The 26,833-nt window shown below is 45.3% G+C and overlaps 1 protein-coding gene across 5 annotated transcripts in view; it reads left to right on the top strand.

Moving 5' to 3' along the window:
• Positions 1-26,833, top strand: part of LOC147019399 (ubiquitin carboxyl-terminal hydrolase 14-like) — a 203,105-nt gene that overhangs the window by 153,849 nt on the left and 22,423 nt on the right. For 4 of the 5 annotated variants that reach the window (XM_085893823.1, XM_085893822.1, XM_085893824.1 and 1 more), the window contains 2 exons: positions 2,085-2,180; positions 10,847-11,663. In XM_085893823.1, the coding sequence (XP_085749949.1) occupies positions 2,085-2,180; positions 10,847-11,572 (822 nt within the window). In that variant the 3' untranslated portion in view covers positions 11,573-11,663. Of the gene's footprint in view, positions 1-2,084; positions 2,181-10,846; positions 11,664-15,935; positions 16,026-26,833 lie in introns of those variants that run through there. The other variant, XM_085893825.1, reaches the window with a different exon arrangement.

The following is a 26,833-nucleotide window of genomic DNA, read 5'->3' as shown; positions in this document are numbered from 1 at the left end:
GCTCAATTTGGAGTGTCATAGCTAAGGGGCTGAATACTTATTGATGCAATAGATTTCAGCTTTTCATTTTTAACTGATTTGTAAAAAATTCTTAAAGCATGTTTTCACTTTGACATTATGGGCTATTTTGTGTAGATTGGTGACAATTTGTTTTTTTTATGCAATCAATTTTAAATTGAGGCTGCAACACAACAAAATGTGTCAAAAGTCGAGGGGTGTGAATACTTTATGAAGGCAGTGTATATTAATATTTTGTGTTGAAAGTAGATCACTCAAAATGATGAAAAAGCAAACTGCAACCATAATTGCTGAAAAAGGACCCTTGTGGACTGTATCACCACGGCTTGCAAAAGCAGTTTGTAGAGCATAGCGATCCCGTTGGTTAATTATTTTCGTTGCGCTCAAAGAAGTTACACTTTCTGCACATTCTTTAATATTTTCTTTTTTCAATATAATCGTCCAAACAGTCAAAGTTGAGTTTAATGCTTTGCTTAAGGCATATCCTTTGTTACCTCGCTGGGGTCTGAAGCCGCCATGTTTTTTTTGGCCTGCTCAACCATGCCTTGAATTGGAACAGACCGCAATGATTTAACAATAGTTGTTTGGGTTTTTTTTCCACTTTCCTCACTCATATTAGTGAATGCCTGTTCATCATAGCTACGAATCATTGGGTACATTGCAATGTTTATCAATGTCTGGAGATGCCAGCATATGTGGCTTTATTTCATTTCAGCACATGCGATAACCTCAAGAATCTCTTAAACTAAGCCGAATTACAAAATTTAAGCTCCATAATTTAACTTAGCCACAGGTACAACTCCGAAAAAAGTGTTCATTTGTCTAATTTGGACATTGTTTAAACATTGGGACAAAGGTATCGCTCGCCAACCATTCAATTGGAGTGCTTGCTTGAGTGCTTAAGCCGCTTGCCAAGTACCCTACAGTGGACAGCGGTTCAGTTTGTGTCCCGATCGGGATGTACAGTTGGCAGTTGCTCTAAGGTAGAGGTACATATATGGGTGTGTGTGTGTGTGTGTGTGTGTGTGTGTGTGTGTGTGTGTGTGTGTGTGTGTGTGTGTGTGTGTGTGTGTGTGTGTGTGTGTGTGTGTGTGTGTGTGTGTGTGTGTGTGTGTGTGTGTGTGTGTGTTTGTTCATGAAATATAACATTCTCTGCTAACTCCCCTACCCCCACTAACCCACATCTCTCTCTCTCTTTCTGTCTCCGAACGTATCTCGATGGTGGTTATCCTCACACGTATCCGGATGGTGGTTATCTCCAAATGTGTCCAGATGATAGTTACTCTACGGACAGACCCTCACCTCACACTGCCTCACCTTGCCCTCCCCTCATGCTGCCTTCCCTTGCTTGCCCTTCATCCTGCCTTCCCCCACCCCTCCTTAGTCCCCAACTCCTCCTCGCTCCCCCCTACCTCCTCCTTCCTCCACCCTTCTCTCTCTCCCCCTCTTCCCCTCCCCCCCTTAGTATACCCGTCATCTGGATGGTGGTTATCTCCGGACGGTAGTTATGTCTGGATGGACCCTCCCCTCGCATTGCCTTACCTTGCCCTCCCCTCATGTTGCCTTTCCTTGACATATCTGGATGGTGATTATGTCCAGACAGTGATTATCTCCGGATGTGTCCAGACAGTGGTTATCTCCGGATGGACCCTCTCCTCATGCTGCCTTTCCTTGCCCTTCCCTTGCCCTCCCCTGTCCTCCCCTCATGCTGCCTTCTCTTGCCCTCCCCTCACACTAACTTCCCTTTCTGCACCCTATCTCCCTCCCTCCTCCTTACTTGCTCCCCCATCTTGCCTCGATCTCTCTCTCCTTGCTCCCCTTCCCTCCTCTCACCCTCCTCACACTACCCTCCCTCCTCACACTACCCTCCCTCCTCACACTACCCTCCCTCCTAACACTATCCTTCCTCCTCTCTCCCTTCCCTCCTCTCTCTCTGGTCTCCGTCCCCTTCTTCTTACTCCTCCCCCTTAATACTCCCATCAGCGAAGCGACTGGTTGTATTTGCTAGTGGATAATATTTATATATTTATATGCTTTGTGGTGACGTTTCTTCCTTTTTCCTGTAGTCTCAAATATGCCGACTCCCAACCTACCTCGTCATCGTGCTCGATTGCAAGCGAGGTCAAGATGCCGGAACTGATTCGGCCACACTACTCCCCAAGGTGGGTCAAAACATTTGGCCAGTCAATGAACAATCCATCACAGGGATGGGTTTTTGTCATTCAACCAAAGGGTATGCTGAATTAAAGGGCTGAGGAAGAGTTAGACATAACTTGTCACAAATGAATGTGTACATTGTTGTTACCTCCGCCATCAAAGGTGGACTTCTACTTGATTTTGGTGAATATCCACAACTGGATACTATAATTTTTAAGCAGTTCTTTAAAATTGAAAGATCGGGCCAAAAACGATATACAGTATAGCATGATGTTTCCAAAAGCTGTGAACGGGTTATGACAAAACTCAGTGGATGAGTTGGGTCGGTGACACGGACAAGCCGAATAAGTTTTGGCTGGAGATTTCGGATGCAGATCCAGCCTATTTATGGCATACAAAACGTAAACCGTTTAGCCTGGAGGAGAAATGTGTTCTACTGTGTGCCGTTCACTGCACAACGTTTACGCACTGCAGAAACCTGGGAGGGACAGAATCAAGATAGAATAGAAGGTGAAACTCCAAAAACGAGGAGGTACAATACAGAAAGGTCACTGACCTGTCTGCAATGCAAAAGCAACAGGCCAAGACCCTCAGCTTTGGCACGGGAGATCCAAATGATTTTGAGGGCCTTGCATTCCATGGCATCAAGAAGAGCAAGATGTGAGGTAGGACCCAAAGGGGAGAGTAGTACTCCATTAAGCTGTGAATGAAAGCCTTGTTAGTTATCAAAAGTTCAAGTTGGCCAAGGAAAGACCTTGTATGATGAAGGATGCTCAGTTGGCGGCTGGCTTTGGAGCCCATGGTTTGCCCAAGAAAGATCATGGCTGATAGTGAGCCCTAGGAGTGTTAGTGACTGAACTTCTTCAAGAGGATTGTTAAGAAAACACATGAAGAATGTGCCTCTGTGCCCATACGGTGAGATTTGTCTGGATTGAAAGACATATTGCAAGTGTTTGACCAGCTTGTGATTTTGTCAAGGTCTTAAGAGAGGGAAGAGGCTGCAGCCCACCTGTCTGAAGGATGGGGGATGTCACGGCAGAGGGTGTAATCAGTAAGGAGATAAAGGGGATTTTCCAGAGATTAAGAGAGATAATTGATGAAAATTAGGAATGGCATCAGACCAATAACACTGCCTTGGGTCACTCCAACCTTGAAAAAGGGGAGATGAAAGGATTCGGTTGAGTGCCACACGTTGTCTACGAGAGTAGAGGAAGTCAGTAAGCCACGAGTGTAGTTGGCCTTGGATGCCATAGGCAGAGAGTTTGGAGAACAAGTCAGGATGCCAGACGATATCAAAAGCTTGGGCTATGTCTGAAGAGAGAGATGGCCCTGATCTCATGACTGACATTGAGGGCCTCCATTCATTAAGAGAGTAAGAGCAGCAAGTCCAATGTTGAGTGACCTGATCTGAAACCGAATGGGTGATCTGAGATGAGGCCGTTGGAGAAAAGGAAGGATTTCATATCAACTGTGATGATGGAGTCCATGACCTTACTGATGATTGGAAGTAAGCTGAGTCTGTCATTAAAGGTATCGGTTTTTCACCTTTTTTATGTAATACCGTAATGTTGGCTGATTTCCAAGCCGATGTTAGATGACTGAGGGTTAGGGTTAGTTTTCCGTCTCAGGTGCAAAAGACTCAGAGTCCAAGACTAGTTGGTTGCGATTGGGAAGGGTGGGTACAGAGTGAGGGGTTGGGGACACAGGATTTGGAATCAAACTCAGAATTGAGGCATTTCGCCTTCTCACGAGCAGTCAGCTGTGGTGCCATTTTGAAGAGAGGGAAGGGGTGCATTCTCTGGAGCAGACTTAACAAGGTACCACCGAGTTTTAGAGGGAGACGAGTTTGATTTCCAAGCAGATGTAAGTTGACCAAGTGTTTTGTTTGGTTTTGTTTCAAAACTTGTGTTTTTTGGTGAGTTTTTGTCGTTCTTGTCATATTGAGTTTCCCTGAGGCCTTTGTGTCTTCCCGTCTATGTGCACGATCATGTTTATTGTATTTTCTCCTTGTTGTCATAATTTTTTTTTATTTTCTCCACTTTTCCCTCTGCACTCCTTCTATCCCTCCCAACTATACCCTCTGTTTCATGTCTTAATGCATAAAAAATACAAAAAAAAATACCTTTTCCCTTCTCACCTTATACCCCACAAAAGCACGTGACTTCCTGTACTGACTCTTCTCCTCCTCCTCCCTCTTCCCTGTCAATCCCACTCTGATCGTGAAGGTATTCACCACACCCCTACACAACCGTTTCTTCAAACTTTTCCTTTATCTTTACCCCTCTTTGCTCATCTTCAAAAAAAACCCAAAACGGTCTCTTGCAATGCTTCAACTTCCCCTCCTTGCCTGGTTCTTCTTCAAAATCCTGTGTTCAATTCGACCTTTCTTTTATTCAGTGTTTAAAAATTCCATCTGCTGCAATGCTTCCTTTCTCCTGAACTCCATCCATCCTCCAATGTATTTAAACGAATCTCTGACCAACAGATTTTTAAAATCCCATTTTGCAATACTTGTTCGTCTTTCATTATTTTATCGTTTTTTTTTTCCCAACTTCAGTGCAAATTCATCCCACCTCCTTAAATCTACGTCCTCCTAACTCCTTCCGTGTTATACCTCCTCCTTATTCGTCCCATCGTGCCCTTCATCCGAGCATCTCTCCACTGTCCTCTGCTTTACTAACAGTTCCCTCTCTAATATCCCAAACTGCATGGTTTTCAAACATCTGTGTTCTCCATTCCAACCTAACAAATATCTCTCTCATTCAGTGCACTCCTCAATATCTCCGTCTCTCCGTCTCTCCATCTCCCCGTCTCTCTGTCTCCCCATGGTGGCCAGTCGCTCTGTGTGTAAGTGTCATGGCAGCGTGGTGTGTGCTAACTCTGTGTTGTCCCTTGTGCTCTCTTGTCTACCTTACCCAGCTGCACAGCTTTTTTTCTACCCTCCCCTTGTGCCCCCATTTCATTGTGCTTTGGGCGGTGGCCGTGCCGGTCTACTGTTGTGCAATATTAGTTTATCGCGCTTATTTATTTATTTACTTATTTTGTATTCATTAAACCTTTTCCTTTCGTTTAAATTATTCTTGTTTTCTCACGACCCGTCGAAGTTTGAACGGTGTTCGCCGATTTATTTTTATCCATCCGGCCATTGACGAGTCATGGTGGGTGAAAGTTCGCGGAACGCTTCGTTTGAAGCGCTAACCCGTAAACATGGCATTGTTTGTACTCCTCCGTCGGAGATCGACATGGATAAGTTAATTGTTGGTGTAGGTGAGATTATCGGGATTGAGGATATTAAGGCGGTTTCCCGTATGAACAAGAATATTGTTTTTTTTCGTTTCTGAAGTGCCGACGGTTGCTCAAGTCGTCGAGCGTGGACTTTTCTTTGATCCCAATATTTATGTTCCTTTTTCCCCTCTGGATACTCCCGCAAAAAAAGTTGTGATTTCAAACTTGCCACCTTTCGTGAAATGTGATCAGATTTTTTACCAGTTCACACGATACGGTACGGTTGTATCCCCATTAACAATGATTCCGTTCCGTAGTCGGAATGATAATTTTCAACACATCATGTCGTTTCGTGGGATTGTTTATATGATTTTACCACGAGGTGTTTCAGGGTTTCAGGCAATCCTTTCCTTTAAAATCGAGGGACATACTTATATGGGATATGCGAACACAGAAACCCTTGTGTGTTATAGTTGTGGTGAATTCCGCCATGTTAAAAGATCGTGCCCCAAAGACATGCCGAATAAAACTGGTAATGTAGACTCCTCATCCCAACAACTCCCCGTCCCAGATGATGCTGCCATTACAGAAGCAGAAGCTTCCCATGAAGCACCTGCTCCTGCTCCTATAAATAAAATCACAAAAAGATCTCTTTCCCCTTCTCAAAGCACCACTGAGCCCGGATCAAAAATCCTCGTTGCTGCAGCAGCTCCTCGCTCCTTCCCACAGGTGGTTGTGGGGACTTGGCCCACAACACAGGCCCCATGTGCTTCGGTTTCACCAGTTGGTTCCTCATCTGAATCACCTGGTACCTCTAAAATGTTATGTAACGATGCTCATGCTAGCCTCCCCCCTCCAACTCTTTCTCCCCTTCCTCCCCCTCCTTCCCCCCTTTGCTCTTCTCTCCTTCCCCCTCCCCTTTCCTCTCCTGCCTCTTCTTCTTCTTCCTTACCTGCTCCTTCCCCTCCCCCCTCCCCTCCCTGGTGTGCAACCTCCAACTATTACTGCCAGTCCCCCCCAGACTGGACTTACCCCCTCCATACTCTCTGAGTCATCTCAGCCTTGTAGTGCTCCTGTTAAAGATAGCAACATTGCCATCGCTATCGTTAATGACACATCCAAGGATGTAACTGCTGAGAGTGTCCCTCTTACATCTTTGGTCCCTCCTCCTGAACCAGTCATGGAGATTGAGCGAATGGGTGAAGGCCCTGAGGAAAACGCGGATTATGACTCAGAGGGTTGCTCCTCTCTGACGTCGAGTGCTTTTGGCGAGGAGGTCCCCCCAGATAGTCGTCTCGATGATACTTTAATTTCTATTTCCGATATCTTAGATTTTTTTTAACGAAAAACTACTCGAAAAAAGCGAGTCGATCTAAATTATTTTTTTACCCAACTTGCGTGCCTTTGTCCAGAAAGCACAAATAATTGTTAAGAACCTGGAAACTGCTGCCATTTCCAGCGCTTCATGTAAGAGACTGGACTGAAAAAATATATTCTTAAAACAAGGAAGCACTTGATTGCCTAAATACTTATTGATTATGATTATGGCAAGTTTAAATATAAACGGAAGACGTAATCCTTTACGCAAAGTCCAAACGATGCAGCTAATTAATAATGTAAAGGTAGATATTCTTCTTTTACAAGAAACTCGGGCGACTGTGAGTTGGATGGCAGACTGGAGGTTGAAGTTGAAAGGCACTTGGTTTTTTGGTAACACGGCCTCCGTGAGTGCCGGTGTTGCTTTTCATATTTCTGCACATCTTCCCATCTCCTCTCTTGTTTTTGAAGAAGTTGTTTCTGGTTATTTTCTGTAATTGATTATATATATATATATATATATATATATATATATATATATATATATATATATATATATATATATATATATATATACATATATATATATATATATATATATATATATATATATATATATATATATATATATATATATATATATATATATATATATATATATATATATATATATATATAGTGTTGTGGTTACCAAATTCGCAAACCACCATTCAGGTCCCTTAGGTGAGGTATCTCGGTAAGTGCATGTGTAGTTAGGCCCGAACCCGTTGTCTAGTGGGAATACATGTCATTTATGCGTGCTGCGACTCTTCAGGATAGCCGTTTTTCTTTTGCTATCTTTATTTTGGACCAACCGCCATGATTACCACCACCAGTCACAACATCAACCACCAACCACAACGCCGCTTCACCACAACCGCCACGACCTTCCCGTCACACCTCGCAACCGTCGCATCGCCACCGTTCTTGCGCCGCTTGGGGGTACCGGTGTTGGACTCGTGCAGGGCGCGCGCCGAACAGCGTGTACAAAATCACGGATTTTGTGCTTCAAAAACGGATCAAAAACGACACACGCCCACTTTTTGCCGTCCAATCGGTGAGCGAGGGGCGAATTGGCCCCGCCCCCAGGGCGTTGGAGGGCGATCGATATATGCAAATTTATGGATCAAAAAGCATTCACGCCCACTTTTTCTCGGGCCAATGGGGAGCGAGGTGAAAGGTCGAAGGGAGGGGGTCAAAGATGAGAAGGCGAAGCCACGGGGCTTATAAAGGCGACCGTGTTCGTCAGTCCGGAGTAGTGGAGTAGTAGAGTCGAGAGAGAACAGAGAGTTAAGACTTCGCGGGCGGTGGAGTTGGCAAGAAGGAGCTGGTCGTCGTGTGCGTTGGAGTCGGAGCGGAGGGGACGGAGCTGTGGAGAGGCGGCGAGGGCAGACGAGGGGGTGCTCGCGTCGTGCGGGGAGCTGCACCCCAGGGAGGCCGACAGCGCGACCTGGCCGAGGTGGAGACGCTCGTCGCGGGACAATAAAAATCCTCTATACCCCGAGCATCAGCAACCCCCTCCTGTTTCCCCCCGCGCTGAGATAGTGCGACCAAGGGGGCCCCTTTCCCACCCCCTACCAGACACTGCCCGCGAGGCCCGCGGAGTTGAGGCACCATCGCCGCTCCGCGTCTCATCACCAGACGGGTAGGCCCGACCCGGTCTCTGCCTCAGGCCCGCCTCATCCTTGAGGGTATTCTTTTCCTTGGTTTTGGGTATGTGTTGTCGGCGCCGTCTGTGAAGTAGAATTGTATAAGTGTTGCCGTGTGCTCGGTAGTCGGTATTAGCTCTGCATTGTGTTTTCGCTTTTACATTTGCTTTTTGTGTAAATTGCATTGTGTCTTTTCTGTGTGCTTTTGGTGGAATTGAATGTGTGCTTTCCGTTCGGCGCGAATAAATGTGCTTTGTGTCGAACTGTTTCCCGCTTCGCTTCGTCATTTCCTTCATTGAATCCTCATCTTGCTTCACGTAAAGGGTTGGTAGTGGGCTGAATACGCCCGATAATTAATCGAACCGTCGAGGTCGACGATAACACCGCTCGGTTATCCCGATAGTACGGAACGGGTCGCTTAAGTGGCCCGTGTCCGAAGTCGACCTGCGGCGAGGTGCGATCGCCCGGTCTACCCTCCGCGTGGGTACTTAGGTAGGTCGAATTTGGCGAGCAACCCTATCCCACGCGGGGGCTGATTGGCTCGATCGCAGTGAGACCGAAAGGTCCACCCATGACTGGTTCCCCGCGTTAGTCCGAGAGGGTCACGACTGGATTGTCCGTCCGGTGGGCGACGTGCCGCGATTCGAGTTACGTGGCCGTCAGCACGCCGGCGGGCGCGAATCCGCAACAATATATATATATATATATATATATATATATATATATATATACATACACACACACATACATACATACATACATACATACATACATACATACATACATACATACATACATATAACCGCCAGCGGATTTTAATTGTCAATGTTTATGCCCCAATTGACAGTACAGTCAGGACAGCTTTCTTCACCGAATCCTTCACTTTCCTTAATCATCTCGCTCCCGATACCATATTGTGTTTAGGTGGTGATTTTAATTGTACATTAGACCCAGTCAGAGATCGGAACAGCCCTGAACCTCATCCAGCTAGTGCTAGGCCTTTGTCCACATTTTTGTTACAACACGATCTTGGCGATGTTTGGCGACTACAGCACAGGAACGTCCAACAATTTACTTGGTGTCGTTGCTTGTTAAATAACTTGTCGCTTGCAAGGCTTGATAATTTTTACATTAGTCTCTCTTTTTTAAATCGTGTAAGTTTTACTGACATCACTCCCTCTGGCTTTTCTGATCATTTTTTTTTCATTAAAATGCATCTTTCTTTTCCTAGTCCTCAGAGGAATACTTATCATTGGTCTTTTAACACCTCTCTTTAAAATGGTTCCTTTTTTTAATGATCTTTTAAAAAATTTTAGTTTCGAATTAGAGAATCACGGAACGATTTTACAAGTCTTTGTCAATGGTGGGATTATATAAAAGCACAAATCCGAGTCTTCTATCAGCAATATAGGAATAACTTCACTAATGCAAAGCAAGCTAGGATAAGTATTTTAAAGAAAGAAATCCTCAATTTACAAGATAGCACGATTAATATTGATAAGGATGTACGATGCCGGCGTCTTTATGAGAAACGAGCCCTATTGAATTGTTTAATTAAAGAAGATGCTCTCAGAGTGCGAACCCGACTTAGAGTTAAAGGTCTGTCGACTTCAGAAACTTGCTGTAAAGACTTTTTTAACTTTGAAAAAACTACAACGTCTAATCGTTCACTGTTCAGCTTATGTTCAAGTGATGGACAAATTATCAAAGACAATGCTCAGTGGAAGTGTTTTATTCGGGATTTTTACAAGAATGTTTTTTACTGCAAAGAAAAGTAATGAACGAGCAATTCGTGTATCATTGAGTGACTGACTCAAGTACGGGACGCATGCACGGTGTCCATCTATCTTCTCTGTGCTTCCTAGCGCGAAGTCTCTCTCTCTCTCTCTCTCTCTCTCTCTCTCTCTCTCTCTCTCTCTCTGTCTGTCTGTCTGTCTGTCTGTCTGTCTGTCTGTCTGTCTGTCTCTCTCTCTCTCTCTCTCTCTCTCTCTGTTAGTTCTTCTGTTTATCTTTATTGCTTCAGCTTTATTTGTTTAAGTTTTGTTGATCAAGTTCCATGAGGTGTTTTTTTTTTTTGATTTAAAAAAGATTTATTTTTTTTTGTGAATTAAAACCTCGGTGTGAGGTCTCATAAACGAGCAGTATGTTTTTATTTTTCATTGCCAATAAATTTGACAAAAAGGGGGTCATTTTTTCCTTACACCAGGTATCCGAAAAAAATATATTATATTTACCACGTGAACTACGATTAAAAATATAAAAGAGCTAGATATTAATAATGGTATATAATATTTTTTATGCAGGGGTTCCCTGAGACATGAAAACTATTTCAAGGGTTCCACAAGGGTAAAAAGGTTGAGAAACGCTGCTCTAAAAGTTTGCGACTCCATTTCGATACCAATCATGCTGTCCCTGCATTCCATGTTTCCTTCTTTCCGCAGTTACGAATAACAACACTGGCATTAACAGAAACTGTGATCCTGTCTTCCTCTCCACTTCCTCGTGTTGCTAAAAAATGCCTGTACCACCTTTGTGTCGCCATACGGCATCCTAATGTGTGCAAAGATAGCTTTGGATCCCGATGGAAGGGGATGTTGCCTCCGGGGTCCCTCCTGTGCCCACAATGGGCTGCCATGTATGTCCCACCAATTGTAAAACGGACTGGTGATATCTCTTGGGGAATTGTACATATGATTTTATCTACGAATGTTTTATTACATCATTTTAATGTTTTAAATTCCGTTTTGTGCCCCTTTTGTATGGCCTCTGAAGATTTATATCATGCCTCTGTTGAGTGTGCAAGACCGACCACACTTTTTACCTTTTTATCACAGTTGTGCTGTCACATGAAAATTGTATTTTCTTTACGTACTTATATTTTTGGACTGCCGCTGAATTTCAAACATCATGTTGAATCTTCTCTCAACAAATTTGTAATAGCCGAAGGGAAACTAACAATTTATAAAACAAGGAAAGCTAAACCTCTTGCAAACCCTGGTGCTGATTACAATGTTTTAACAGTTTTTAAGGCCCTTGCCGTGGCCAGATTACGTGCAGAATTTTATTTTCACCAAAATATAAATGATCGAGATATTTTTAAGCAGAAATGGTGCTATAGGAATGCATTGTGTAAAGTAGATCATAATGATTTTATTATTTCATTTTAGCTGTGTACTTGACATTTTTATTTTGTCTTGTTTTGTATGTTTTGAGTAACTGTTTTTTCTAAGCTTGCATAAATAAAGGTATACAAAAGTCTCTGTGTCTGTCCCTGTCTCTCTCTTTCCTCTCATCACATCTCCCTCTCTTCCCACCCCCTCAAATCATGTTCCTCCCCCCGCCTACTCCCACCTCTACCATACCACTACCCAGTCTCATCCTCCCTCTCTCCCCAAACCTCCCTTCTCCCTCCTCCCCCATGACCGTTCTTGCTCTCATCGTCACTCCTCCCTCTTAAAGTTTCCCTCTCACCCCTCCCTCTCAATTTAGCTGCTTCCTCCCTCTTCAAAGCAAACTTCACTCTTCCCCCCACTCCATGCTCCCCCTCACCCTTCTCAAAAGCTCCCCCGTCACCCTTCTTAAAAGTTCCCCCTCACCCTTCTCAAAAGCTCCCTTCTCACCCTTCTCCCTCAATTCTCCCCACTCACCCTTCTCTCTCAATTCTCCTTGCTCACCCTTCTCCCCTAAATGTCCCCGCCTCACCCCTCCCCTTCAAGTCTCTCCCCTCTTGCCACTCCCATCTTGCCCCTCCCCTTCAAGTCTCTCCCCTCTTTCCCCACCCCTTCAAATCTCTCCCCTCTTTCCCCTCCACTTCAAATCTCTCCCCTCTTGCCCATCTCTTCAAATATCTCCCTCTTGCCTCTCCCCTTCAAATATCTCCCCTCTTGCCTCTCCCCTTCAAATCTCTCCCCTCTTGCCCCTCCCCTTCAAGTCTCTCTCCTCTTCCCCACCCCTTCAAATCTCTCCCCTCTTGCCCCTCCACTTCAAATCTCTCCCCTCTTGCCCACCTCTTCAAATATCTCCCCTCTTGACCCTCCCCTTCAAATATCTCCCCTCTTGCCCCTCCCCTTCAAATCTCTTCCCTCTTCCCCCTCCCCTTCAAATCTCTCCCTGCTTGCCCCTCCCCTTCAAATCTCTCCCCACTTGCCCCTCCCTTTCAAATCTCTCCCTGCTTGCCCCTCCCCTTCAAATCTCTCCCCTCTTGCCTCTCCCCTTCAAATCTCTCCCCTCTTGCCCTTCCCCTTCAAAACTCTCCCCTCTTGCCCCTCCCCTTCAAAACTCTCTCCTCTTGCCCTCCCCTTCAAAACTCTTCCCACGTCCCCTTCTCAAAGCTACCTCCCCCTCTTATCCCCACAATTTTTGTTCCTCCCCCACCTACTCTCATCTCCCTACTCTCCCATGTGGCCATGCTTGCTCTCATTGTGTCCCTTTTCACTCAATTCTCCCCCTCACTCCCCCTCTTCAAAGCTGTTACCATTCACAGCCCAAAGTTGCCACCTTCCCCCATCCTCTCTCTTCTAGTTCATTCCTCCACCTCCTCCAATCTCCCACTTCCCTTTGCCCCCTCTCTTATTTCTCCCCACTGCTACTCATCCCTTTACCACCTAGCCCTTTGTCCTCCTGCCCATCTGACCCTCTCCCCAAGCTCTTTTACAATCTGTCATCAACTGTCTACAACTCACTACCCTCCCCCTCTCCTCCCCTACACCCAAAGCCTCCTCCCCCCTTCCTTAACAGTGTCAACGTCAAACATCTGGGGCCTTCACTCTCTACCTAACTTATCTCTCCGTACAGGTTGCCACTGACAAACCAGACATAATCTGATTGACGGAAACGTTTTTCCTTCAAGACGTCTCTGACTCCAAAGTTTCTCTGCATGGTTACTCCCTCCTCCGGTATGATAGACCTGAGCGTCGTACTGGTGGCAGAGTTGCTCTCTATCAAAAACTCTATTCCTCGCTCTTTATGCACTGTTCTCGCTCTCCCACACCCCCACAAATCCCTCTGGCTACAGTTACACTTCTGTTCCCACCTCTTGTTTTTCTGTGTGTTGTGCCGTCCACCAAATAGTGATGACTCGATTTACATCTCGCTCGCCGAAAACATGGACAATCTTCTTTCCACTCATCCAAGCTCTCCCTCATATGCAGTGACTTCAATTGTCATCATGCCAGTTGGCTAGGTGTGGGTACCTCTCTCACCTGCCATGGCACTTCAGCAAAGGACTTCTGCGACTCATTGGGACTGACTCAATCGGTCAATTTCCCGACCCGGATCTCAGCCAACGGGACTTCATCTCTTCTGGATTTGATTTTGACCAATTTCTCTGAAAATATCTGCTGTTGTTCTTCTGCCCCAATCGATGCATCTGACATTATGCTTGTCAAAGCGATCATCTCTCTGGCTGTAATGAGAGAACTACCTCATTGCCGACGAGTCTGGAATTTCACTCAGGCCGACTGGCAGGGTCTCCAAGCAGCCATCTAACTTACAGACTCGTGTTCCATTTCTACTCTCACTGACATCAATTCATACTGGGAATTTTTTCAAAGAAATTTTCTCTCATACACACATTTATCCCATCTCGTCTTCAGTTATCCTATCCTTCCTCCTGCCCATTGTACATTGAAGCTTGTGACGAGGCTGTTGTCCTGAAACAGCTTGTCTTCGCCTCATGTGAGGAAATCTCATTTCCTTCCACAAAGTGTGTCTACCCTCAGGAGAGCGAGGAAACAACATCTTTCTCATCTCAAGTCTGAACTCTCAAACTCGTCTCCCTCCTCCAAATCCTGGTGGCATCCAGTTCAGTCTGTTTCTGGTGTATGTTCCCCCTCCATCCCCTCCCTTACCTCAAATGGCTGCACATCTGACACTGCACGTGAAAAGGCTGAATGCCTAAACTCTGTGTTTGCTTCTAAATCTTGTGTCCAAAACCCATTGCTTTCTGTACCCACCTTACCCAGTCGCACCCAACTGTACCTGGCTCTGTGTCCTTTTCTCCTAACAAAGTGGAGAGCTTGCTGTCAAACCTCGGTCTGCAACCAGTCCAGATGGCATCAGCCCCCATGTTATATAAACTGCTCTGCTGCTGTTGCTCACCCTCTCTCTCTCTCTCTTATTCACCCACTCAGTTGTTCAAGGTCATCTGCCATCTGCTTGGAAATCTGCAAACATCACTGCCCTGCATAAATAAATGTGCAAAAACAGATCCCTGCAACTGCAGACCAATCAGCCTTCTCCCAATCATCAGCAAGATTATGGAATCCATCATCGCTTCAGACATTAAATCCTTCCTCTTCTCCAATGGCTTGATTTCCGGTCATCACTTTGGATTTAGACCAGGTCACTCAACCCTGGACATGCTACTTCTGCTCTCTCAACAATGGATGAATGTCCTAAAAGTCAAAATGAGATCAGTGCCATCTCCCTAGACATATTGCGAGCTTTCGATATGGTCTGGCACCCTGCACTGCTCATTAAACTCTCTTCTTATGGTATCCAAGGCAATCTCCACTCATGACTCGTGGACTTCCTCTCCTGTCGCAGTCAATGCTGCAGCCTGATGATTACTGTTCTCCCCTCTGGGCTGGTGCTCCTGCCTCTCACCTTTCTCGGCTTCACGCTGTAGAAACCAAGGCATTTATGATCATTGGTATCTCCTACGATGAGGCTGTCTTTGGGTCTCACTCTCTCACCGCAGACAGGTTTGTGGTCTTTCTGTCTTCTACTGTCTCCTTTCCAGGCTAACCCCCCCCGCCCCCCTTGCGGTGTCTGTGATTTGTCTGCACCATATTTCCGCAGGGTGCTCAAGGTCCGCCACCACCCCCTTCTGGTAAAACTACCAAAATCATGAATCACTGCTCACCTTCACTCTTTCATTCCTGTTTTTTTTGCCGCCTTTGGAATAAACTGCCCACTCTGTTCAATACCATTCTTCCCTCCAGGCCTTCAAAACAGTTGTTCACCACCATCGCATGTCTTCCCCCATCCAAATTTGTGATCTTTTCTCCCCCTGTTAATCCATCCCAAACTCACCTCCTTCAAATTCCTTGTTTTCCTTCTTGAAAGTTCCTGTAGTACCATCTTGTTTACCCCGTGTACCCCGCCCCATCTCTCTCCATTCCACAGATCTCCCATTGTCTCTGTTCCCCACTATTTTGTGCTTCCCTCTCCCGCCCCTCGTCTCCTGCCTTGTTATATGTTTCTGTGCATTCACTCTTTCACGAGCCTCGACATGTATGCAAAAAAAAAAAAATTTGAAAGTTCAGCCTTGAAGTTGTTCAGATGTTTTCTGGCTCTTCTGGGAGTGGGCTTGTTCTGGGCTTTGTGGAAAGATTTGAGGTTGCCCTTCTTCGGATTTGCCTTCCAGGAAGAGAATGCTAGATGTTTGCATGTACGTGTGTTTTGGTTGTGGTTAATCTGCGTGTACACATTTTTAGGTTGTGCTTTTCTGTGTGTACTTGTGGTCAGGCTGTAGTTAATCTTTGTATGTTTGTTTAGGTTGTGGTTAATCTTTGTATGCGTGGTTAGGTTACGTTTCCCATGAATCTGGATGTTCTCCCACTGTGCTCTGCTAGCTTGAAACGCTCGTCATTGACACAACGCCAACGTAAGGGTGAGGTACGTTACACACCTCCCTCTTTTCTCTCAACCAAACTACAAAACATTTACACAAAGCAACCCGGTAACCATGAAATTTGCTTTTTATTTTTAACTGCTTTGTCTCATCATGAAACTACTTTCACTCAGGCTCCATTTTCACAATTTTGTATAATTGTGCATGATTCAGTCTTTTCACATTTGCTTTCGATAAAATCCTATAGTTTAATTTCCCTATGGATATATAAATTTATAAAGGATAAGCAGAAATGTTACATTGCCTTTCAAGTTTCAACAACGTCATATTTTGGAAGATATGAATTGTGTTTGTAACACTCGCACCACTACAATAATGTAACGCTCACAACATGTCCGAACACAGCTAGGTGTGCTCAAAGAAAAACAGAAGCTCTTTCATTGAGCAGCAATCGCTTTATTAATTAGCTAAGGTCACAGCCATGTTTCCAGCTTCCGTCATCCGGAACACCCCCTCGCATTCGTGGAAACCCAACTCAAAGCTAATTGGCTAGCCTCTATATTCAGTTTCATAGAACACTACAACCCTCCCGACCTTGGTAGAAAACCACATTTGTTGGGAGATGATTGAAAAGAATAAAGCACACTGGATTATTACCAATCCTTATTAATTCTACTCTGGACAATATATCAAATAGTTTGTAGATTTTGTCATTTGGCACTTTGTCATACTATGATACAGCAAAATGCAAACAAAACTGACGAGTGATAATATTGTCTGATTCGACTACAAAAGAGAAGTATTTTAAAAGAGAGAAAAAAACGAGTCATCTAAAAAAACCCCAAAAGTGTGAGAGGGAAGAAACCAAAGTGATTTTTGTCTTTGAGAACTTTCCTTCTGGCAATGTTCATGACTTATCTTTTCAGTTTGCTTTACTGAATCTGAAAACGATTTGGTGATGTGGTCTTTCAGGTATTGGGGCTTCTTTCCAGCTCTCTGGGGTTGTCGTTCTGACTTGAGGTTGTTGGTTGAAGTGTCTTCTTCAGAGTCTTGGGGTTCTTTTCCTCCTCTCCTATTTTCGTTCAAATCAGGGCTTTGCTGGGAGATCTCCTGGAAAGTCGTCTGTGGGATTTTCTGGAAGAAAGACGAGTTCCTGGTGACTTCCTCATCTCCTGCCCTTGTAGTCAGCATGGAGCCTTTTTTGCTGTAACCTTCAGAGGTGATGGGTCATAGAATTGAGTGAATTTGTTCTCTTCAGTCGAACAAGGACAGTGTCACCCACTTGATTGTTTGTATGAGCTGCACGGTGTCAGACATCAGCATTGCTTTTCATCTTTGATTTCATGTTGACATCATGTCTTTGGATTGTGTTGTCAAATGATGAGGTTCCTTTCTCACTGCCAACTTCAGGGAGTCTTATCTTCAGATCTTCCTGCCAAAAAGAGGTTCAGCAGGGCTGACACCTGTGCTACAGAGTGGTGTGGCTCTAGTTTTGTAGGAACTTGAAAAGTTCTTGTCTCCACACCTTTCTTTCAATTTGTGCATCATGGATGGTCTTTTTTAACGTATGCATACATGTTTTGATGCTGCGGTTGGCTTGTTTCCATAAGGGGGTGATGGATCTTTGCTTGAAACCAATGTTAGCAAATTGTGCAAAGTTATCGTAAAGTCAGACAATGGTTCCCCATTCAACAGTGCTATCAGGAACCACATACCTGGTGAAGATTGTGTCAAGTCTTAAGATCACTGCCTTCGCACTAGTAGAGGTCAGAATGTCTTCCTCAAGGAACTGGGAGTACGAGTCTATGACCACCACGAGATACTCTCATGATGGAAAGGGTCCTGTGAAGTCCATGCTCACTTCAGACCAAGGATTAGTAAGCAGTTTGGTCATACAGAAGGGTTCCAAAAAGTGTTCTGGAGTTGTGGCAAGGCAGGCAATTGGTCGTCATGTTTCTCGACTCCATGTCTATTTCCAGTTGGTGATAGAGTTCAAATCGACTTGCTGAACACTGTTGATTTGTTCATTTGCACAAGAATGTCATCGATCGTTAACATGATGTGTCTGGTTCTTTTGATCGCCAAGTTTTGGAGTCGCATGTCAATGCAGTTGTGAATCTCCTCAGGCTTCTTGGGCTTCAGTGCTGCTACGATCGGAGAAACCCAGGGAGTTGGGCTGTCGACCTTTTTGATAAAACCCAGGCTCTCTAGGTGTTTGAGCTCTTCTACTTTCTTCCGCATCTGGTATGGGATGCTTCGATGTGGCTGAGCTGTCAGTTGAACTGTTTCATCGACGTACAGCTTGACCTTGACGTCTTTAATTTTCCCAATGCCCGTGAAGATTTCACGGTACTCTTTGTCTAGATCTTGAGTCATGTCTCGAGATCCGGTAAATGTGAAGCTGGTGAGACCAAGCTTCTGTGCTGTGTCAGCACTCATCAGGTTGCCCCAATAGAGTCCAGCTCCTGTCTGAATGATGAAAAATGAGGCTGATGTCTCACTGTCTTTGTGTATTTGACTTCAAGGTCAACCTGGCCACGTACTGGTAGAGTCATGCATGACCCGTATGCATAGGTAGGCAAACATGGTGAGGAAGACTTCAGCGTTCACTGCAGTGATTCAATATTCATGAATGTTTGTTCAGTCATGATGTGCACAGATGCACCCATGTCAATTATGAAAGGAACGGGCTCACCTTGAATGTCAATGTTGGGTGTTGTTGGTTTCTTGCCAGATACGCCAAATACATATTCTTCGTCTGAAGAGTATTGAGTTGCTGGCTGCTTGACGTTCGTCACATGGGCTTGTTGGATGTTGTGTTTGCGGTCACCTGACCAGCAAACATTGGCATAGTGTCCCTTCTTGGAGCAGTCCCTTCTTGGAGCAGTCTCTGGCAAGGCACCTCTCTCGGGGACGTGGTTGTCCACCACACCACCCCCAGTCCTTGGAGCTCTGCGTTGTTGGATGTGTTAACCATGGAGAGGGTTGGTTATGTCCACGGTGACATCGACCACATTCAGGGAAGGCTGATTGACATCCTCCCCTCTTGGAACCAGTCAAAAACGAATGAGACTGGTGCTGACGTGTGGCATTTACAGATGTAGAGGATCCACCCTCCATTTGACTGGCTTGGGCATTGTAAAATTTAAGGGGATGTGCCTGGTCAAGCAGGGACCATAGGTTCGTATCTGCATCTCAAAGAGCATGTCTTCTTTACCATTTAGAGCTGCATCATAACATAATTTGGCTTTTCACCTTCCTGTCCAAGTCTGTGAAGTCACAGTGGGCCACCTGGAATCGGAGACGAGTGAAAAACTGTCTATTGTTTTACCAGCGTTCTGCGTCATCTGTCTAAATTAGAATGCTTGAAAATCAGTGTTCTTTTTGGGCGTGAAGTGGTTGGTGAGAGCGACAACAACCGTGTCGTATGCTGCTACATCATCTTGCTTGGCTGCTGGTAGGAAGTCATGCATATCATGTACCTCTTCACCTGCATAGTACAGAAACAGAGCTTCCTTTTGAGTATTGTTCATAATATTCAGTCCAGTCATCAGATTTTCAGACCTGGCATGCCACTGATTCCACCTTGTGCCAGCAGTAGCTTCGTCCTTGCAGAAGCAGTTGCTTCGTCATTGCAGACGGGAAACTTGTCGAAGTGGGGTCGTGAAATCGCCAATCCATCGTCAGCCCATGTGGTCTACGACTCGTCACATAGGTTCTTTTGTTCGATTTGAAGCAGGAAATCTTCATCGCCAGATTAAGTGGTGTGAGTTCATCAAGCTCAAGCTCTGCTCAAGCTCAGTCAAGTTGCATGGGGAGCGTTGATGGACAGCAATTTTCAAGTCATGCCAGATTTTTGATTGGATTTAGGTCGGATCTCTGACTGGGCCACTCAAGGACGTTTATCTTTTTGTTCATTAGTCACTCCGGTGTAGCTTTGACTGTGTGCTTCGGGTCGTTTTCATGCTGAAAAGTGAACTTCCGTCCCAATTTCAGCTTTCTTGCAGAGGGCAGCAGGTTTTCCACTTGGATTTTTCTGTTTTGCTCCATCCATTTTCCCTTCTATCCTGACAAGTGCTCCAGTCCCTGCTGATGAGAATCATCCCCATAACATGATTCTGCTGCTACCATGCTTCACAGTCGGGATGGTGTTCTTTGGATGATGTACTGTGTTGGGTTTGTGCTAAACATAACATTTTGCATTTACATCAAAAGGTTCCATCAGACCACAAAACTTTTTGCCACATAGCTTCAGAATCTCGGGTGGTTTTTTGCATACCTCAAATGGGACCCAAGGTGGGCTTCTTTGACCAATGGCTTCCTTCTTTCCACCCTACTGTACTGGCTAAACTTGTGGAGTGTTTGGGATATTGTTGTCACATGCACACAGTGACCAGTCTTTGCCATAAAGGCCTGCAGCTCTTTCAACGTTGCCATTGGCCTCTTGGTGGCCTCTCTGATCCGTCTCGTTGCTTGGTCACCCAGTTTGGAGGGACGGCCTGATCAAGGCAGGGTCTTGGTGGTACCATACGCCTTCCACTTCTTAATGATTGTCTTGACTGTGCTCCAAGGAATATTCAAGGCCTTTAAAATATTTTTATACCCAATCCCTGATCTGTGCCTTTCCACAACATTATACCACAAGTCTTTTGAAAGCTCCTTGGTGCTCATGGTTGAGTCTTATCTGTGAAATGCACCACACAGCAGAGAAAATCTACAGGAACAGCTGATTTTATTCTGAAATAATCAGAATCACTACAAATTAACCCAGGTGGAGGCCAATGAACTTGGTGTGTGTGATGTTGAAGGTGATTGGTTACACCTGAGCTCATTTATAATTGTTAGTTGAAGAGGGTGGACATTTATCCAACCATGATATTCCAGTTTTGTATTTTTAATTAATCTCTGAAATTTGTAGAATTTGTTTTTTACTTGGACGTTGCGGGTTACGATGTGTAAAGAAAGGTGGAAAAAGTCTGATTTAATGCAATGTAATTCCAGGCTATATGGCAACAAAAGGTGAAAAATATATACATATACATATACATATACACATGTATATATATATATATATATATATATATATATATATATATATATATATATATATATATATATATATATATATATATAGTCATAAACAGAGACATTTTGAAGAACATTATTATGAAAAGAAACCAACAAAGCTTTTCGTTGTGCTCTCTTCAGATGAAATTCGCACAAAGTGAGTAATGATGAAGAACAGTCTAATAGATACCTATCAACAAAGTCAATTCTGATTGGACGTTCTCGACTGAATCATCACCTCCCAATGGTCTAGGTGGGTGTAGCCTGTTCAGTGTTCAGCTCCAATTGGAGGTTGCAGAGTCTGAGGCGGAGCCGCAAAGGCTGTTGTATAATCCTCTTCATAACCCTCCGTGATCATGAGACTAGTTGGTGTTCCTCCTCTTCTTTGCACAAATAAGCAAAGCGAGTGGACAAACTCTTTTTGCCGACATAACATAGGGTCCACGAAATAGATAAATGTCGCTTCCAGTATTCGGAGATGCGTTATACTTCGTCCTCTACTCAATATCTTAAATGCATCTACATTATAATGTTCAGCACAGTTTGCATTCTCAAATGCTGTCCAATAGCAGATTCACACGATGTTGGGATTGATGCTGGGACCTTCCCACAAGCACGTACCGGCTGTATTCCTGCACCAATTATGTTTTTCCAGATGGACAAAGGGACGTGCTGTTTGAATCTGTCAGTCAGAGTCTGGGTAGTTCTGCCTCCATACCGAGCATCACATCGGTACTTGAACTCATAAATAAGATTGCTAAGTTTTGAGGCAGGCAGAACATCCTTCTTAACTGCAGGAATCAGAGGTCGAGAGGTGAAAATCACTCTTGGACGAATGGCCAGATATGGGTTTGAGACATCGTTTTATTTGTTCCTCATATCTTTGTGACATTTTCCCTTTCCAAGGAATCTTGATGTAGACTGGACGCTTTTCAGGACCCATCTTACGTTCATCTATAGCAGTGAGGAATTTGTGCATAAACCTCCTGATGATATACTCAGGATATCCCTTCTCACTGAGGATGCCGGCAATCTTGTCCATCTCTGTACGAAGCTTGTGATTGGAACATATCCTCTTAGCTCGACTCACCAATACATTGATCAAACCAATCTTGTGTCTTGTTGAACTAAAAGAGTCCCATCGAGTATACTGGCCGGTGAAAGTGGGCTTTCTATAGATGGATGTAGTAAATGAAGATGCAGATCTCTCTACGAGGATGCCCATAAAGGGTAAGCAATTAGAACATTCCAATTCCGTAGTGAATTTGAGGGCAGGATGAAGAGAATTCAATTCATTCAAGAAGCGGTCACAGACCTCACGAGATTCAAACAGGCAAAATATGTCATCCACATATCTGGAGTATGTGATGGGGGATTGAGTTACCTGCAACTTGGTCTACTTCTGCAGTTTTTGATAGCCAACAAAGATGGTTGCTAACATTGGACCGAAAGGCGAGCCCATGGCCATCCCATCAATTTCGACAAACATAATGTTATTAAAGCTAAACTCGACATCTCTTGTAGCCATGTTCATCAATTCGATGAAGGTGGATGCTCAAGTTCCATGTGATACAGCAGATGTGCACATATATCGATGGTCTCTGTCAAAGGGGCATTTGTAAATAATGCTAAACTCAACATCTCTTGTAGCCATGTTCATCAATTTGACGAAGACAGATTCAGAAATGGGCAGATGCTCAAGTTCCATGTGATACAGCAAATGTGCACATATATCGATGGTCTCTGTCAAAGGGGCATTTGTAAACAGGCTATCAATGTCAAAAGAACACATTACATTTTCCAAACCAGTAGGACATGTCTCCCTTATGGCCTCAGCAAAAGTGAAAGAATCTTTGATGACGAACCTGGAGACCGACTCGAACACTGGTTGCAGTAACTCTCCCAGTCATTTCGCCAGCTGATGCTGGGCAGAGCCGACCATGGACAGAATTGGTGTCAGTGGAACATTCTGCTTGTGAATCTTCGATTAACCATACATTCTCGGACGAAGAGAGCCTACTGGCTTGATGGCCATGGATTCTCCGAAGAGACCTGGTACCAAAATAATTCAGTCTCCATGTAAGAATCCCTGGTCAGAGTCTAAGTCTCTCATCCGTAGAGCAAGTCTGGAAGCACCAAGGACTTGAAGACTCAGACTGTCATCGTCCTGCACAGGTACCGACAGTGCTACACCCCATGATCCAGTGAATCCATGACTCACTAGACCTGACCCAAATGTCTATTGACCTCTGCCTCATAGCCAGCAGAGACATGAAAATCACTGCCAAGGCAAGTGACTCTCTCCATGACCTCAACATCCTCACCACAAACTGGTACAGACAAGATAGCAGCATCCAAGATGTCATTGAAAGTCTACATCTTCGTTTTGACCCAGGAAACCCGTCATCCCAGCAGCTCCTACTCCTCTCAGTACCCCGAGGACCACCAATAGGCTCTCCAGTCTCCGCAAAGATTACCGCATCATCTGCGAAATCAAGGTCGGAGATCTTGACATTCCCAAATGATGCACTGCAGCTTGATCTCTCTGAAATCCTCCCCAGAATCCAGCCCATACAAGCGCTGAAAAGTTTGGGGGCCAGTACACACACCTGATGAACTCCAGTAACAACTGGAAATAAGTTGGAGATGGTATCACCACATCTCACAGTACTCACAGTACCAGAGTATATTTCAGACTTCAGATTGATCAGTTTTGGTGGCACCCCATGAAGACTAAGAATCTTCCAGAGGGCATTCCAATTCACTGAATCTAACGCTTTGCAGAGATCAACATAGGCTGCAAGCAGCCCTTGCTGAAACTCTCATCTGCGTTCGGTGAGGACACGAAGGGAAAGGATACGGTCAATCGTTGACCTCTTTGGTGTAAAGCCTGACTGCTCTGGACGCTGGTGCTCAAGTAATGGGGGCGAACCCTATCAATAATTATCAGAGCAAAGACCTTGCCCAGCACTGAGAGCAGCGTCACCCCTCGGTCGTTGTTGCAGTCTTGGCGATTACCCTTCCCTTTCCAGAGAGGGCCAACAAGGCCCCTCTTCCACTTAGTTGGGATGATGCCTGTGTTCCAGATAGAGCACAGAACTGCATGCAATGACAGGAGTACAGCATTTCCACCAGCCTTGAGAAGTTCAGCATGGATGCCACAGATTCCAGGAGCTTTACCCCATTTCAACCGTTTCACCGCAGCCTGTTTCTCCACAAACGAAGGTTGATCACAGTTGATTGGAGGGTCAGCAATCGGGATAGTAACACCTCTGACATCAAACTCAACAGATGGTGTCCATTTTGTTTACCCTGTGTACCCCGGCCCATCCCTCTCCCTTCCACAGATCTCACGTCTCTGTTCCCCACTTTTTTCCGTCCCTCTCCCGCCCCTCTTGTCTCCTGCTCCCCTTGTTGTACATTCTGTGTGTTCGCTCTCATACGAGCCTCGACAGTGTCTCCAAAAAAACAGCTGGCGGATCAGCCTGGTACAGCCTCTCAAAGTAACCGGCCCTGCAGGCCTTTACTTCAGACTCCTCTGTCAAGAGCCCTTCACCCTTCGCTCTAACTACAGTATACCAAGGGATGGGCTTGGAGGAACACAATGCACAAATTCCCTTGTCAGCAGGACGAGAAGCACTTGACCACGGGTCAAGATTTCTCACACATAGGCCTCCTTGTCCACCCTCAGCGCACGTACCGTTTTGCACCTCAACTCCCTGAACAGCTTTGCTCTGCCATTAAGCCTGGCCCTGCAAGATATCAATGGTATCCAGTGTCCCTTGAGAGACAATTCTTCTTTGCCTTGAGGTGAGTTACAAAACATCCACTGGCAACATCAAGGATGGTGGTCTTGAAGGCACCCCACAACTCTTCAGGATTCCCAAAAGCACTCAGACCCCCCAAATCCCCATTCAGCCTGTTCACAAACTCTTCACCAACCCTCTCATCCTTGAGCTTGCCAACATACAGCTAAGGCTGGAATGGGACCATTCTCCTGGATTTAAGCTGCAACTTCAGAGTTGCTCCCAACCACAAGCCTGTGGTCGGTATTGAGGAACTGAGCACTCCGGTACATCATGCAGTTCTGGATCATCCTCCAGCAACCAACAATGAGCATGTGGTCATTCTCCTTTGCCACATCATCAGTGTTGGAATACGACATCCAGTGATGAGCCTGTGTGCCCTGAAACCATGAACCGGCCACCCTAAGTCCATGACTTCTTGCAAAGTCAAGGAACTTCGTGTTATTCTGGTTCACACTTTCAGACCCATGGGGACCGACACACGTCTCATAACCATCCCTATCAGTTCCAGTCGATGCATTGAAATCCCCCAAGACGGTAAGATTATCTCACCTGGGGCACTGATCAATCACAGACTCGAGTGTGGAATACAATGCATCCTTCACGGTTAGATCACTCGCCTCAGTTGGAACATTTTCAGAGACCAAAGAAACGACACCCAAAGAGTGATTAATCCTTTGTCTCATCATACGCTCGTTGACCGGTGTTACCTCAATTACCATTGGAATCAGCTTATTGAACACAGCTCCAGCAACTCCTTGGGCATGGTAACCATCAGAGCACCCAGACCAATTGTCAGTGTAACTATCCCCCCATGATCTCGCCGCAATCCGGTCTCTGAACCTCATAGAGTGCTGCAATACCAATGTCCAAATGCTTGAGCTCAGATTATAAGAGACAGGTGGTCATCCTCTCTTAGGGATAGGGCATTCCAGGCAACCACTTGAAGGGATGCCTCAGGTTAACCCAAGGAGACCACCATTTGGTGGATGACACTTCAGCACCACCCCGACACACTACTGCAATCTGGCCCAGGAAGGATACCCAATGGTTTTCCTCCCATCATCAAAGAGTAGGGTTATCGAAAGCTTTGCCTCAATCCCGTCATCCGGTGAGCTGCCCTGCGGAGGGCAGCTGCATTGGAGGTACTCCCACAGAGTGGGTTTTCAATTTTCTTTATGGTTTTCTTGTGTTTTGGTGAGTGAAGGGTTTTGCTGTGACCAGAGTACAAATCCTGCCACCAACCTTCAAAAAAATATGCCGAGTAGCTGGATATGATTGAACAGTGTCTGAAGTACAACGGCACATTATTCATTGCCTGAAGTGCTGAGGCCAGCAAGATGGCAGATGACATGATGTCAGGCAGGCAAAGCTGATATGTTGTGGCCAAGACCACCAAGCCGTCAGCTCGTCACCACAGCCAGTCACCTGACAGGTGTGGCAATTGCGGTGGCCATGCCCACAGTGATCAGAAGAGTTGTCCGACACGCAACAATAATTATCAGAAGTGTTCTGATAGAGGTCACTTCACTCGCATGTTTCGGAAACCACAGGCCCAATCTGCTCCCCAGTCACACCATTGTCCAACATCAGTTGTTTGGCACATTGGCCAGGTTGCAGCCTCCACGCAGCAGATGACTGACGTCCATCGCTGCAGATACGTGTTGATGTCTCGGATTGTGACGGCGATCTTTTTGGCACGCTGGACTCCCTGCCAGACACAGTGGCTGAAGCCACAATTGTTGACTTCCCATCGTCCTAGATATTCATATGAATAACCTAGACAATGCAGATGACCTCCAGGTTATGAATGCTGATGGTGCTGCCATGTTGTGCTTGGGAACCATACACATCTGTCTCCAACGGGATGGTCAGTCTGTCCAAGAGGCTGTGTACGTCTGCAATGGAGTGATCACTCCATGCATCGCAGGATATCTGCTGAATGGTCTGCATTGGTACAACTGTGGTCATTTGCTGTC

The sequence above is a fragment of the Eptatretus burgeri genome, chromosome 9, assembly GCF_056783735.1.
Source record: "Eptatretus burgeri isolate ZD-2024b chromosome 9, Ebu_testis_v1, whole genome shotgun sequence".
Classification (NCBI taxonomy): Eukaryota; Metazoa; Chordata; class Myxini; order Myxiniformes; family Myxinidae; genus Eptatretus; species Eptatretus burgeri.
Note: the sequence above shows the minus strand (reverse complement) of the source record. Positions and strands in the feature narration are given on the sequence as shown.